Here is a 16,587-nt window from a genome sequence, read left to right as displayed (position 1 = left end):
TCATACATGTATATCTGAATGCACAAAGTGTCAAAGTGCAAGAGATTCTCATTGGATTTGACTGTCCAATTACTTATTTGAACGTTTCACTCTGTCTTCGTGAGTCCATGACTCCATGTATATCCATTCCATCCTTCCTATCCTGATGAGAAATTCATTGTCGTTGTTGGCTTTAACTAGTTAGTGGAATACGGCCACACCCTATAAGTTGTTTGTTAAAATTTTTATATTTACTTTTATAAGTAAATATAAAAATAGATGGATAGACAAGTTAATTCTTGGGTCTTGGATTCCAAACATACAAAGAAAAAAAATTAAACATACTAAAAATAAAAGGTAAAAACTCTTACATTAGCCACGCATAGAGATTAAACTCACATCCCAATTTTTTTTTTAAAGAAAAAAAAATATGATACTATATTTAAACAATCAAATTGTTGAGTTTAAAAAATCTATGTTGTATTTAATGTGTCTGCAGGTTAAAAACAAGTCAATAAGAACTACAAATATGTATATCAATTTTTGTATTGTGAATAAGCATTGCAGATCAACTTTATTATGAACAAACAAAACAAATCAGCTTCTATACACATAGACTAGCATTACATTTGGATATAGCACACATTTGAAAGAGCTTTTATTACATTAGATCAAAAGCAAAAGAAGTATCAGACCGTTCGAGGGGAAAATATCAAATCTTGGAGCGGAAGAATATTAGAGGGTGCTGATTTTACATAGCACAATCAAAGGACTACACAATCAAAGGACTATTAGTTAACATTTGAAATAAAGATTGAGATGGAGAAATAAAGATTGAGAGATAAAAACTAAAAGATAAAAATTAAATTAAGTTTTTGGGCAAAAGATTTGATAGTTTCAAAATATTTAGACCATTAAATAGTTTTATAACAAAATATATTTTTTTAAATTTTTTAATAATTGTTAAATAATTTTTATTTAATTTTAATTAGAAATTAATCTTTTATATATTATTTAATTATAAAATCTATTTTTTATTTTATAAATTATTATTTTATCATTCATCTATCATGTTTAGTGATAATAAAAAACTAAAATAATAACAAATTAGATCTTCTATTAATCGTAATAAATATTTTACCATCTTAATCGATCAAAATTTTATCATTGATCTAATTACACAAGAATTGGATTGGAAAAATTGTGTTTGGTAGAAATTCAATCGATTGGATACACAAACCTATAGATTGAAATTCAGGTTTCCGAAACTTCAATCGATTGAATTTTACAAGGCATGTGGCGTTTTTCTTATTGAATCGATTGGTCATATTATCTAATCGATTGGCCATATTACCCAATAAATTTTTTTCTGAAATAAAATAAAAAATTATTATTTTTCAAAATCCCATTTTTCAACTTTAATTTCCCAAATACGAGTTTTTTCATGTAGAGCAAAATCGCCCCACCCATGGCAAACTCTGTCATTTTTATAGAATTTACCTAAGCCCGGCGAACTTCACTTCAAATTCTTAAAACATGGCTAACTCAAATTTTTAAACTTCATAATAGACTAACAACCATTATCATCATCTCTAGAGTACATGGGAGTACACATGAATAAGTGTTATTTTTATTGGAGAAATAATAGTTTTTTTTTAATTTATAATGAAAAAAATATTTGTCAAATATAGCTTATTCTCGTATATAGAAGTATGAATGAGACGAGAAATACCTCTGAAAATGTTGGTTATTTTGATGTGTAATAGATCCAATCGATTGAATTAACTAAACCTAGATTGCTTTGATGATTTCAATCGAGTGGGTAACATGACCAATTGATTGAATAAGAAAAATTCCACATGTGTGTATTGAACTGAAGCGAAAAACTGGCTTCTGTATATGAGTATTAGCATTTATAGACACAGCTGAATCTTCTAGCAACTAATTTGATCTATGACAGTTGGCAACTAATTGTAACAAACTGAATAATTGAATATTGGCCTAAAAATTTCTGTTAAGTCAGTAGGACCTACTAACTCTAACAAACTAACTGAACGGGACAGAAGCAGAGTAAGCAGCATAGCACGAGACAGAACAAGCTATTTGCTCAACCTCTAACACAATCGATTGAATTTTTAACAAATCCGATTTTTTTAACCCAATATGCATGTAACTAGATCAATGATAAAATTATGATTAATTAAGATTGCAAAATATTTATTACGATTAATGGAGATCTAATTTGTTATTGTTTTAATTTTTTATTATCAATAAATATGATAGATGAATGATAAAAGAATAATTTATAAGATAAAAAATAGATTTTATAATTAAATAATATATAAAGGACTAATTTATAATTAAAATTAAATAAGAACTATTTAGTAATTATTAAAAAAACTTAAAAAATATATTTTATTATAAACCATTTAATAGTCTAAAAATTCTGAAACCATCAAATTCAATACCAAATTTTTATATTATATTTAATATAAAGTATACAAAACTGAATTATGTCTTCAAATTTTAAATAATACAAATTATTAAAATATCCTTAATGCCACCTCCTTTTTTGTTTCTCCTCTCTCTTTGGCATAGCAGCAATATTTTTGTTTTTCCACGGCGACGACAACACCTACAATTATCGCATCTGTCATTATGTTTGTTACAGTTATGTTCTATGCCGTGTCGCTTCTATTCAGATCGAGCCCCGGTGTTCAGTCTGTCGTGCCACTTCAGTTTTAGTTTCACATCACCTCTATTATTCTTTTTTCTATTTATTTTAAATTTTTCTTGTGTTATGAGATTGTTAAATCTGATTTTGATTGTTGTTATTTTTGGTATTATTGTTTTGTTGGCGGTGGAATTTGGTATAATATTATAAGATTGTTATTATTGTTGAATCTGATTTATGAGATACTATTATTGGTGATAGAGATATGATGGTAAGATGAGAAGTGGAGTGGTATTAATGGTGAAAGATAGATTTAAAATATGAAATTTTGAATGAGGATATTTCAAAAATAAAATATTATTACAATTTTAGTTTCTATTCTAAAAAATTACAATTTTTTATATTATCACTTTTTAAAAATATTAAAGTGACTGAAATTTTAAAAACAAAAATTTTTAATCTTTGAGTACTAAATACAATATTAAGTATTGATTTTCGAGTCTCATTTCTAGTATCCCTTACCAAACGATACCTTATGGCTACACATTTTTTAATTTTAAATTTTAAATTTTTTATTTACAAATTTGATCCATCCATTTGTCTTACAGAAAAAACAAAAAAATTAGCCACCCACAAATCAGATCTCAAATTTGGATTTATCATTCCAGGAATCTCACCCAGTCACCCTCAATTTTTAATTGAAATTTTGTCTAACCCCAAATATAAACTCAGATTTAGTTTTTGCAATAAAAAAAAAAGTCACTTCGATATTGAATTAAATCACTCGGCTTTTCCATAACTAAATACTACGGACAACACAACAACAATTTTCATTAAAAAAATGAGCCTAGAACAAAATAATCATACACATGCAAACAGATATTGTGCCATTAGCTTTTGACAATTTGATTATGCAAAATATCTTGGATAAACATAGTCAAGTTACTATGAGAAGATCCTCCTTCTTCTACAGATCTTTTAGCCATTTCAGCCAACTGTCTTACCCTTTCTCTTCTCTCTTCACAATCAGCATCATTCTCATCCATTAACTTCTCTATTCCTATTTTAATATCTTCTTTCTTAACCAATACACCAATCTCCTCTTCCTTCCCCCACACCATTGAGCTCTCTGCACCAACTTTCACTCCAACTTTGAGTACTTTGACAACCAATTTTTCATTCAGAAACTGGTCTGCGAACAACGGCCACGTCAGCATTGGCACACCGGCGCATATAGCTTCTAAGTTAGAGTTCCAGCCACAGTGTGTCAAGAACCCTCCAATAGAAGGATGTGATAGTATTAGTAGCTGAGGAGCCCAACCTCGAATTATAAGACTCTCATCTTTGATTCTTTCTTCAAACCCATCTTCCTTAATCCACTTTTCTAGCCTTTTTAATTGACTCCCTTCCCTTATGACCCAAATGAAAGGTCTCTTTGATTCTTCTAAGGCTAAACCAATCTCAATCAACTGAGTTGCAGTTAGATTACATAAACTTCCAAGACATACATAAATTACACTCTTAGACTTTTGAGAATCAAGCCATTTTTGGTGCATCCACTCTTCAGTTGAAACCTTGTTGCCTCTTTGAGCCTTCTCCAACTGATCCTTGTTGCTTAGTGACACCGGACCCACGCACCACACTTTATCCTTTCTAACCTTCTTGTACATTCTTTCATACTCAGGCTCCAATTCTTGGAACGAATTCATGATTATTCCATAAGTGTCTGCTTCGGCCGCATGAATCTCTTGATAAAACTTGTTCCAGCTATCGTCTGCTGGTCCTGGTACCTGCGCTTTGGTGACCTCAATTTCATCAGGTAAACCCGGTATAACAAAGTACTCTGTTTCATCCTTTATGCTCTCCTTCACATTACTGGTGCGCAAAGCTTCGTAACACATGAGACAGTAGCAACTCACTCCAACAAAAGAAATCCTTGGAATGTTGAACTTCTTAGCGATGTGGATTGTGTACGGTAGACTCATATCAGAGACTATGCAGCTTGGTGGGGGCGACAACTCTTCAAAGATTTTTTCTACAGGTTCCCTTAGAAGGTTTAGTGCATTGAATAAACTCAAGGCATTGCCTAGTGAATGAAGCATGTCAAGATTCTCACACCCTTCTGGCAAACCTGCCTCTTTATATGGAAACTGAAGCTGAATTAGTCGAATTTGGTAACCGGAATCGATGAAACGAGCAAAAGTTGATGTGAATCTTGCTGCGTTTTGTGTGGTTGTGATTACTGTGACAATAACATTGTTGCGCTGAAGCAATAACTTTGCTATGTCCATCATTGGAATCATGTGACCTTGTGCCATGAATGGGAAGACAACGAAATGGAGCTGTGGTGTTTGGAAAGCCATTCTTGTTTTTTGGATATGGCAATTTGCTATTTATAAACTACATTCCTTTCTTGGTGATGTCAGTGCATACATCGGCCAGCTATATATCATTGTCTAATTTTTATTTTATTTATTTATTTATTTGTTTTTGTCCGCCGAGGAAATGCGAGATACCCACAAAAACAAATTAGGTTGAAACTCGTGTGAACCCCAATTCAAGTAAGGGGGCCACTCCAATGAAGTCATCAAAAATGACTTTCACTGAATCTCAAAGCTGCACCATTGGATATTATTTTGGGATTGAAAATTTTATGGACATGTGTCGTTTATGATGGACAAAAAATTAAAGTTGGTGCAGTAATTTTTCTATTTTGGTTCAATGTGTTAAATGAATCTAGTTAAACCGATATAAAAATAAACCGGTTTATAACAATAATTAAAATTAATTTTAATTATTTTTATTAATAATAAACCAATTTATGACAACAATTAAATATTCTAAATGTCATCTCAAAAACAAATTTAACTTTTAGTTTTAGGTTTACAAATAATCATACATGAAGTGATATATTTCATATCAAAATTATTTTTTAAATTTTATCTTAGTCATTAATTTATATAAAATGGTGCTCTAAATTTATTCTAGATAACTAATTTACACTTAATTAGAGATTTAACAGTGAACTTGACATTAAATTATATTCTATATTAAATCTCAACTTTTAATTAATATTAATTTTTTAGTGTAAGAGTGAATTTCATATATAGTAATGCTTTAATTTTGATTGAAATCACTAATTCACACTTAATTAGAAGTGCAAAAGAGAATTTCATATGACTACATCAAATCATACTCTAAATTTGATATTAAAAACTAATTAACACTTTTTTTGTTGTCATGATTATGAACTTCAAATTAAATTATGTTCAAATTTTTATATGACCATATCACTAATTATCATTTATTTATATGTATAAACAAAATTTTCAAATCAAATCATACTCTAAATTTAAGTGAATTTAATAAAAATTTTAGATTTTTATTTTAATAAATACTCAACAAATCATTAAAAATTTAATTTTATAATTTTACCAAAAAAATTTTAATTAAAAGTTTTAACTTTAGCAAATTTAGTATTTATTAATTGTAACAATAATTAATAAATATTAAATAAAATAAATTTGAACTATTTTAACTAATTTTTTTTTGTTTTTTAAACATTATTATTATAAAATAAAAGGTACATTATACAAATAATTACATAATGTATACACAAGAGCTATGATTTATTTTATTATAATTTATTTATATTTAGATATACTTACTTTTTAGTTTTTTATTTTTATTATTGAAGGAGAAAAAAATTAAATAAATTTATTAATAAAAATATTAACCAAAAGATATATTAGTATTTTTAAATTTGAATTATACAGTGGTTTGGTTCAATACAATTTAATAAAACCGGACCAAATTAAAAAGCAAATCACGTAGGACACTTGTTTCAATAATAAGAACGACTTCAGGGAAGTCATTTTTAATGACTTCATTTAAGTGGGTGCCTTCAAGTAATTCTAATAAGATAGATTCGATTTAGTACTATCAAGCCTAATTTAAATTCAATGAATTCAATTTAAAAAAAAAATACAACAAAATATTCATTTAATGTAGAAAAAATTCACTCCCTTCTCTTAAGAGATGTTGAAATAACACTCTCTTCCTCTCTATTTGTAAAATATACATTATTCTTTAATCCATTTTAATTTTTTTATATTAATTAATGTTAACTTTATTTATTTTTTAAAAAAAAATTTATTTTTTACAAAAACAATTTTTAGCAAAAATTTATTTTTTTCATTAAATTTTGTTTACCAAAATATATTTTAATAAATTAATTTTTTATTGATTAAATTATATTTTTACTAAAATATTTTTTAAAAAATAATTTTTTTCTAAAATACTTTTCAATAATTTTTTAATTATTAAATTATAATTTTACTAAAATTTTCGTTAACAATTATAGTTATATTTTATTATTAATTTTTTAATACCAATATATATTATTTTAATATTAAATAAAAAAATCTGATAAGATTATTTTCAGATATCAATATACATTAATTATTATACATATTAACAGTGGTAAGATTTTTTTATTTAATATTATAATAATATATGTTAATATTAGAAAATTAATAGTAAAATATAAAAATAATTGTTAATAAAAATTTTTATAAAATTCTATTTTCATAATTAAGAAATTATTGAAGAGTATTTTAGAAAAAATAATTTAATTATCAATTTTTTTAAAAAATATTTTGATAAAAATACAATTTAAATAATAAAAAATAATTTATTAAAGAGTATTTTAATAAATAAAATTTAATAACAAAAAAATAAAATTTTTTTGTTAAGTGATATTTTTGTAATATAATTTTTTTGAAAAATAGATAAAATTAATATTAGTTAACACAAAAAATTTAAAATAAATTAAATTTTTTTTAAATTATAAAAAAAGATATATATTTTATAAGTAGAAAGAATAAAAATATTATTTTAACATTTAAAAAAAAAGAGTGAAATCTTTTCTTTAATGTATGTCCATAGTTGATTCATATTTGTGTTGTCTTCGAAAATCTCTTTGCAGTCAACATCATGTGTCTTTGGATCCGATGAAAGTATGTATGTATATCCGAATGTACAAAGTGCAAGAGATTCCCCATTGGATTTGACTATCTGTCCAATTACTTATTTGAACGTTTCAATCTATCTCCATGAGTCCATGTATATCCATCTTTTCTATCATGAGAAATTCATTGTCGTTGTTGAATTTAACCAGTTGGTGAAATACGGCCACACATATATAAATTTTTTTTCTTAAACAAAAAGAGCTCAACACATTAAAGTGGAGCAAGTAAAAAATAAAGACAATAATAAAAACAAAAACATAAACATGATACCAAAAATTTAATCCGTTGTCATCTTCGACATTGCCATCAACAACCAAACAGATCTACCCCACACCATTCCCTGTGACTCAAAAACGACCTATTCTTAATAGCATCAACTCCTGTTATAGTGTTCTGAAAAACTCTGCAATTCCGTTCCAGCCAAATATTCTAGACAACTGCAAAGAAACCTACCAACCACTTCTTTTGCTCAGAGTTACCACTAGGCACTTCAATGTAACTCTCAAACAGCTCTTTGACCGACCTTGAAACTGTCCAAGCTCTATCAGCATTTGTCAACCACGCGCACCACACCTGCCATGTAAACTCACAGCCAAGAAACAAATGATGCACAAATTCTATTTCCTTTTTACACAAAACACAAATGTTATCATTATGATGTATAATTCCTAGTCTACTCAGTCTCTTTTTAGTGTTGACTATGCCTACTAAGACGAACCATGCAAACAGTTCGACTCTTGGAGGGATCAATCCTCTCCATATGGTACTAGTGAAGTTGTAGCTTGTGATGTCCTCCGAAAGAGTCTCTTTCTACAATACCTGCATAAAGGAATTAGTAGAAAAAACACCTGTCCTGTTAAATTTCCATATAATTATATCCTCTCTATTAGATACTAGTCTGACTAGCCGTAATCTGTCATGAAGTTGATTGAGTAACTCTAGCTCCCATTGGAATAATTATCTCTTCCACTGGAAGTTCCATATCTACTCTAACCCATCCCAGAACCCACAGTCCCCTATGATAGATCCTTGTTGATTTGAAATAGAGAAGAGTCTCGAAAAACTATCTTTCAAAGAACCACTTTGTAACCAAACATGCTGCCAAAATCTAATATGTCTGTCATTTTCTAACTCCATAGACAAACCACTGATCATCATATCTCTTACCTCTGGTTCTCTAATATTAAGTTGGCAAATATCTTTCTACGGGCCACCTCTTGACGGTAAAAGCTGTTTTGACAACATTACAGATGGGTTCAGCTGATAACAAGAACAAACAACCTTCTTCCACAACGGGCAATCTTTCTTCGAAAAGCGCCACTACCACTTGAACAGATGCGACATATTTCTGATTAAAGCATCCCCCACCCCTAAACTGCCCAACTTTTTCGGAGCTTGCACCAATTCCCATTTCACAAGAGGCATACCATTATTCCCATCTTCTTTATTCCATAAAAACTTTTTTTGTAGTCCTATAATCCTTTTTGCAACCGCCTTTGGCATTTTATACAAGTTTAAGTAGTACACTGGTAAGCTATTAAGAACAGATTTTATGAGAACTAACTTACCAGCTTTGTTGAGAGACTTCGCTTTTCATAGGTTGAGCTTATCTTCCACTTTATCAATGATTGGTTTTCAGGTTTTCACCAACCGAGAATTTGCACCTAGAGAAATTCCCAAGTATATGATAGGTAGAGTAGTTTCAGCACATCCCAACAAACCACATATATTCGTCACCCATTCCTTCTCACAGTTAACCGAAATCAAGCTTGACTTATCAAAGTTAATGCTCAGGCCAGACATCAGCTCGAAGCAATGCAGAAGTCTCTTATAGTTCACTAGTGTCTCCGTTTCCTATGTGCAAAATAAGATGGTGTCATATGCAAATTGGAGATGTGACAACTCTATGTTGTCACTCTCCACAAAAAATGGAGAAATACGACCATTTCTGACTGCCTCACCCATTATTCTGTGCAAGACGTCAACTACAAGAATGAACAAAAAAGAAAAAAGAGATTCTCCTTGTCTAAGATCTCTCTCCATCTTAAATGGCTTGGATGGTGACCTATTAATCAACACTGACATAGACGCTATAGTCACACATTTCTTCACCCATATCTTCCATTTAAGACTAAAACTCATCTTCTATAGTACAATATCTACAATAAGTTGTTTGTTAAAATTTTTATTTTTTTAAGTAAATATAAAAATAGATGAATAGACAAGTTAATTCTTGGTTCTTGAATTCCAAACATACAAAGAAAAAAAAATTAAACATACTAAAATAGAAGGTAAAAGCTCTATTACATTAGCCACGCATAGAGATTAAACTTATCTCAAATTTTTTTAAAGAAAAAAAAATATGATACTATATTCAAACAACCAAACGGTTGAGTTTAGAAAATAATTAATTTTAAATTATGATAATAAATATTTAATTGAATTTAAAAAATTTATGCTGTATTTAATGTGTATGCTAAGTCTGCAGGTTAAAAGCAACTCAATAAGAACTATTTTGTATGTATATCAATTTTTGTATTATGGACAAGCATTGCCCACAGATCAACTTTATTATGATCAAGCAAAATAAATCAGTTTCTGTACACATAGATTAGCATTGCATTTGGATATTGCGAATTATGAGAATAGGAAACAGTGAATTAAATAGTGTAATTTTTTAAGGCGTGTGTTATACACATTTTTTTAAGCTTAATTTGTTCCACTAATGTATAATGGTGTGTAAAATGGATTACTTGCAAATTTTATGTAGGATATAATAAAAAATACTTGACTTATTTATACACTCAAACTTTAAACTAAATAATAATTTACAGAATAATATTCTCTATTCTTTCTTTTGCGCATAAAAAAAAGTGTTGATGTGATGAATATCTGGTAATAATGAAATTAGAAAAATTTATAGGAATGGAGTATATACAACGTGTAGCTACGGAATAAGTCATAACCCTATGAAGAGATGTAACTCTTCAAAAATAGTTTTTTACATATTTTGAAAATATGTCTCACAATCCCCCACCATTTTTCAAAATTCCTTTCCAATTCTATCATTTTGGAAGTTTTATGTTTTCAGTAGAGGTATCTTGCGATTTAAACCCTTACCTAGTAACAGTGGTATTCACTCATCCAAATTTAAAATGATAGACAAACTTTGAACCATTTAACTCATATGAACAAGTATGCACTGATAACACATAAAATTTTAGTATCATTTAAATGTTATATTAAATATGACACATTTAGTATACTACATGACCTTGTGTCTTGTATCCTTTCATGAGTGCTTTAAGAGTAAAATCTTTACTCTAAGAACTGACCTTAGTTCACACTCATATAGGTAGACTCTATCAAAAGTATCCTATAATTAAAAGTCTATTAAGAGCAAAAACTCATCCTGTTCCTTTAGGTAGCATTTGGTAGAGAGACAGAGACTGAAAGGCTGAGGTTGAGAGACAGAGACTAAGAGACAGAGACCGAAATAAATTTCAGTATTCTGTTTGGTGCAAAGTGAGAGACAGAAATTGAAACAAGAATGAAACTCTAATTTAATTTGCAAAAAGGATAAAATTGGAATTAATTAATTGAAATGAGGGTATTTTAGGTATAAAATGTTATTAAAATTTCAGTCTCTGTCTCTAAAAATTTCAGTCCCTTGTGTCCCTACTTTTTGGAGGTACTGAAATACTGAAATTTTAGGGACAGAGATAAAAATTTTAGTACCAATCTCTAAGCCAACAAACATGATACTGTGTCTCAGTCTCCCAGTCTCTGTCCCAATACCTCAAAACAAACGCTACCTTATATCATTATGCTTCTGTTAGACAAAATATAATTTCTATAAGAAAATTATAAAAAAGAAATAATTAGTTACACGGTAATGTCTCCATATATAATATTTATATCTATTTTAAATTAAATTAGACTATTTGACAGTTGGTTATCTATTTGATTTTTGAAATTCATATGAAGTGCGGGAACGGTTATGGGCCAATCTAAATTTTCCGCAACAGATGTACTAATGCTAACTGTCAGCTGACATTAGGTTAGTCTATAAAGAAAGCTTTAGGAACACATTGTATGCAGTTCAGTTCTTCTTAGAAAACACTTAGAAACCCAAAACGTTCTCAACCCCTTGGCATCTTAGAGTAAAATTGGGAATCTTAAGTAATTCCTCTAAACTCAAACACTTGTACTTTACTTTTTTCTAGTTTTTATTAATAAAACTCCTCTACTTTTACTTGTTATTCTCTTTTACATTCATGTTTCTTTCTTTATCTTCTTTTTAATTTCCTGTTTATTTCAATTTCTGTAATTTATTTCGTCACTGGCACCTTGCATTTATATGTTTATTTGTTACTTTTATTCCTTTTAATTTTATTTGACGTTACAATTGCGACATTGAAACACCCACATTTTATTTTAAATATTAACAAAAATTTGAGTAAAAAAATTGGCACGCCTAGTGGAACCTTGTCAATAGATTGTAATTGTCAAAAGGAAAACCAGGAGTTTTTGAATTTACATGTGGTTGCGCAGTGGTAAGTTCGTGCGTCTAGAGCCAAGAAAATCAGCGTCAGTTGACATGTCAAATACTTCTGCAGCATCTTCTTCTACTTCTAGTGATGAGATTAGAGGAAATGAATTTGAAAATTATCATGTGATTTCAAACGCAGAGCCTACCTTGATGTCAGTGAGGCATGATGGCGTTGGCCATGCCCATACAGGATTAAATACAACTCACATAATACCGTGGGGTGGCCGCCATATGGCTTGCCACAGGGGTATGTCCCCCCCATGGTGACACAAGGATTGCCTGTGCCTTTCTACTCAACTTTTCAAAATCCTATTTATCAAAATTCATATGGCATATCAAATGTACCTGTTTCTGGGGTGTCAGGTTCACATAAATCACAACAAAATTTTTCACATGCTATTAATACAGGAAATAACAGTGCATCCAATTCTACTACATCCACTGTCACTAGGGTAGAAAATTCCAGACCTATATTTCCTGACATGTCAAGAGCAATGCCTATTAATCAACCTAGTCAAACCATGGGATCTTTAGCAAATATTAGGCAACAGATGGATGAAAGCCACCATGATCTAGTAAACATGTTAAACTCATCAAATGGCGACAGTTTTAAATTCTCTTTTAAAAAACACAAACACTAGAATTGAACAATTAAATAGGCAAGTCAATAAGATTGCTACTGTGGTAAATTTAGAAGAAAATGACAATCTGGGTTTAAGATTTGATAATGTCAATCAGAACGGTAGAGCAATTCCTAATTATGATGTTCATATGCCTAGACATGGTCAAAATGCTGATGATATGTTAGAAAGATTTAGGCAAAACAACTTAGGGGGGCATTATAATCTAGCAAGAAATGTGGAACAAGTTTTAAACCGTTTGGGATTTAATATTAGTTGCTTAAATAGGCCATATTTTGTGTTTACTTTTCCTGAATGTGTCCAACAAGCAGAGCTCCCAAGGGGTTGAAAAATTTCAAAATCTCTTACAAACTTTTTTGGAGAAGAAAATGAGTCTACAGTAGAGCATATTGCTCGATATACTGTTGAAATTGGGGAAGCAGCTTCTAATGAATATCTCAAGATGAGATACTTTCCTTCTTCTTTAACAAAAAATGCATTTACATGGTTCTCCAACTTGAGACCAAATTCTATTCATTCTTGGGCGTAGTTAGAAAAAAATTTTCATGATCAATTTTTTCGAGGTGAATTGAAAGTTAGTCTTACAGATTTATTCTCTGTCAAACGTGCAGAAAGAGAATCCATTGACACTTATTTGGCACGGTTTAGAAACATGAAAAATTAGTGTTTTACTCCGATTCCGAAAACTGAAGTTGTCAAAATGACTACTAATGGGTTAGAATTTGGAGTTAGGAAGAAACTTATCAATCAACATACTTTAGATCTTTTCCAGTTAGCCAAAAGTGTAAGACAAATAGAACATATTAAAAAAGAAAAAGAAAATTTCAAAAAAGGTTCTAAAAAGGTTGCATATGTTAATTGTTTTTCCAATAGTAGTGATTTAGATGAGAAAGAGGTTTATATTGCTGAATTGTGTGGGGGTCCTCCTTACGTATGCAAATTTTTGAAGCCTATTGAAGGAAAAGAAAAAGTTTTTTCATATTCCAAAACTGAAAATAAGACTTATTCTTTTGATATTTCTAAGGCAGATCAGATATTTGAAGTTTTATTAAAAGATAAGCAGCTTATTTTACCAGAAGGAAAAAAGATGCCTTCAGCTGATGAAATAAAGAATAAAAAATTTTGTAAGTTTCATCAGGTATTCTTACACACCACTAATAATTGCGTCCGTTTCAGAGATTTGATACAAAAAGCCATTGAGGAGGGAAGATTGAAGTTTGAGGATAAAACTGCTATGAAGGTGGATGCTGAACCGTTTGCTGCTGATTCAAATTATGTTGAGTCATTCAATTTATCAGTCAACATGATAGGAATTGACGCTACAGTGACTAGTGCTCAAGATGAAAATAAAGACCTGAGAATTTTTTAGCAAGATAAAAAGCCAGTTTATCCTCGTCCTAGTGAGGATTTGTTAGATTTTTTATTGAGAATTAAAAAATTTGATAGCACCATTGCTATATGCCCAAAGTGCAATGCTGTTTTTGACAAGGAAGCTGCAAAAGAGTTTGAAAAGTACAAAGTTGAAGAGAAAGAAAAGGCTGAGTTAAGAAAGAAGATTGCTGAAAAAGAAAATGAAACTAACGAGCTAAAGCGGAAGATAGCCGAAGGAAAACAAAAGTTGGGCGGTCAAACTCCTTTGAACAAGTGCGCCAACAACATTGGGATACAACCCGTCAACCAGAAGATGAAGACTGTAGTCATGATTGATGAAAAACCTGATGAATTTTCTCAAAAGACAAGAGTTCCTCCCACCAAAATTTCAAACAATAAATGTGTCCAGAATGTTAGAAATGTGCAGAATCAACCTACTGCTTTTGCAAGAGGCAAAAATAAATGGGTGAAGCCTAGACCTTTTAAGCCCAGGTACTACGAGTCTCAGTTATGGAACATGAATCATGCACAAGACGGAGGTAGTATATATATTCCAAAAAATGTGCCTATTCCCTCAAAGCCAATTTATTCTTGTTATAATCCTAACATGCAGCAGGTTCCTAATTATTCTCCTTGGCCAAATCGTCAAACTATTCCAAAGTATTCTCCTTTTACAACTTTTGAGCAAAAAAAGAATATACCTGAGTATGTTCCTTTGGATCCATACAAGGGACACGTGGTAGATTTTCCTCCTTTGCCAACCATGGCCAAGTCTGCAAAAATAGGCAATTCTTCTAATCACCCTAAATGCAATAGAAATGTAAAGAAGAATCTTGCTGGAAAGAAGGTAATGGTTGAAAATAAGGGAGAAAAGGATAAAGATTTAATTACTGATAATTTTGACACTGGTTTTGATGACAGCTTAAAAGCAATATTTAGTGTTAAGCAACCTATAGCTGTGGTGTCAATACTGCCTGAGGAGTATAGTCAAGTCCGGAAAGTAGAGTCATTAGAAGATGATTGTTATGATGTCTTTCCTAGAAGCGAATGCTTATTGCTAGATGACAATATGTGTGGTGGAAGATTGTTTGAGAAGCCTACTGAAAATGATAAGGAACACTTGCGTCCACTACATATCAAGGCTCGTGTTGATGGAAGGATAGTCAATAAAATTTTGGTTGACGGGAGAGCTGCTGTTAATCTCATGCCTGAAAGAATGACGGGAAGGCTTGGAAAGACTGAAAAATATCTGATTAAAAGTAGCATTGGGGTAACAGATTTTAATGGAAGGACTTCTTCTGTTAGAGGTGTGGTTCTGCTGTCAATTGAGGTTGGTTCTGTTAATAGGCCAACTCTATTTGTTGTGGTTCCTTTAAAGGCTGGTTTTAACTTGCTTTTGAGATGTGATTGGATTCATAGAATGGGTGCTATTCCATCCACTTTACACCAAAAGTTGATTTTCTGGAACGAAGATGGAGGAGTGGAAGAAGTTTCTGCTGATAATAGTACATGTTACTATGATGAGATGCATGTGGAGTTCAGGATGTATAATCCTGGACTCAAGCCATTGACAGTTGACACCAATGCATTTAATCCTAAAAATATTGAGATGTGCAAAATAGATATGAATGGTTTTATTTTGGTCCCTAAGGCCGGGACGGATACGGCCTTAGGAGAAACATAGATGAGCTTGACGAGCCAACTGGCTCGGCTGTCAGCCTATATGGCAGAAAGAGAATGGTTCATTGATAGTGTACCTTACGATTGTATATATGATGATGGTCCTTTAGGTTTTGAAAAAAATAACACTGACACTGTAAAAAATGTTGAGGTGCAGGATCCTTTGGAGGAAGTAGATATTGGTAACGGTGATTATCCTAGACCAACATATGTGAGCAAGATGCTGCCTAATGATTTCAAACAAGAAATGGTGAAAATTTTGAAGGAATATTGCAACTATTTTGTATGGGATTATGCAGAGATGCAGGCTTGAATTGTGAATTAGTAGAACATCAATTGCCATTGAAAGCCAATGTCAAACCTGTCAAGCAGCCACCAAGGAGATTTGCTCCTGAAGTCGTACAGAAGATTAAAGAAGAGATTGAAAGACTTCTTAAGGCTAAGTTTATAAGAACAGCAAGGTATGTCAACTGAATTTCTAATTTTGTTCCTGTCATGAAAAAGAATGGAAAATTAAGGGTTTGCGTTGATTTTAGAGATTTAAATTCTGCAACACCAAAAGATGAATATCCAATTTCTATAGTTGATATGTTGATAGATTCTACTGCTGGTCATGAAATGTTAAGTTTTATAGATGGATATTCAGGTTATAATAAAATA

At 30.6% G+C, this 16,587-nt stretch overlaps 1 protein-coding gene across 1 annotated transcript; it reads right to left on the bottom strand.

Moving 5' to 3' along the window:
- Positions 1–3,274: 3,274 nt before the first annotated feature.
- Positions 3,275–5,051, bottom strand: LOC130954118 (UDP-glycosyltransferase 73C6-like). Its single transcript, XM_057880855.1, has one exon. It carries the CDS (start codon positions 5,014–5,016, stop codon positions 3,544–3,546), a length of 1,473 nt encoding a protein of 490 aa, XP_057736838.1. The 5' UTR covers positions 5,017–5,051; the 3' UTR covers positions 3,275–3,543.
- Between the last annotated feature and the right edge of the window lie 11,536 nt (positions 5,052–16,587).

This window comes from Arachis stenosperma, chromosome 10, assembly GCF_014773155.1.
Source record: "Arachis stenosperma cultivar V10309 chromosome 10, arast.V10309.gnm1.PFL2, whole genome shotgun sequence".
NCBI lineage: Eukaryota > Viridiplantae > Streptophyta > Magnoliopsida > Fabales > Fabaceae > Arachis > Arachis stenosperma.
This window is presented reverse-complemented; position numbering and strand designations above follow the sequence as displayed.

Bases quoted from the DNA above. Each gene is read 5' to 3' on its own strand.
- LOC130954118 (XM_057880855.1), bottom strand. From the start codon at position 5,016: ATGGCTTTCCAAACACCACAGCTCCATTTCGTTGTCTTCCCATTCATG.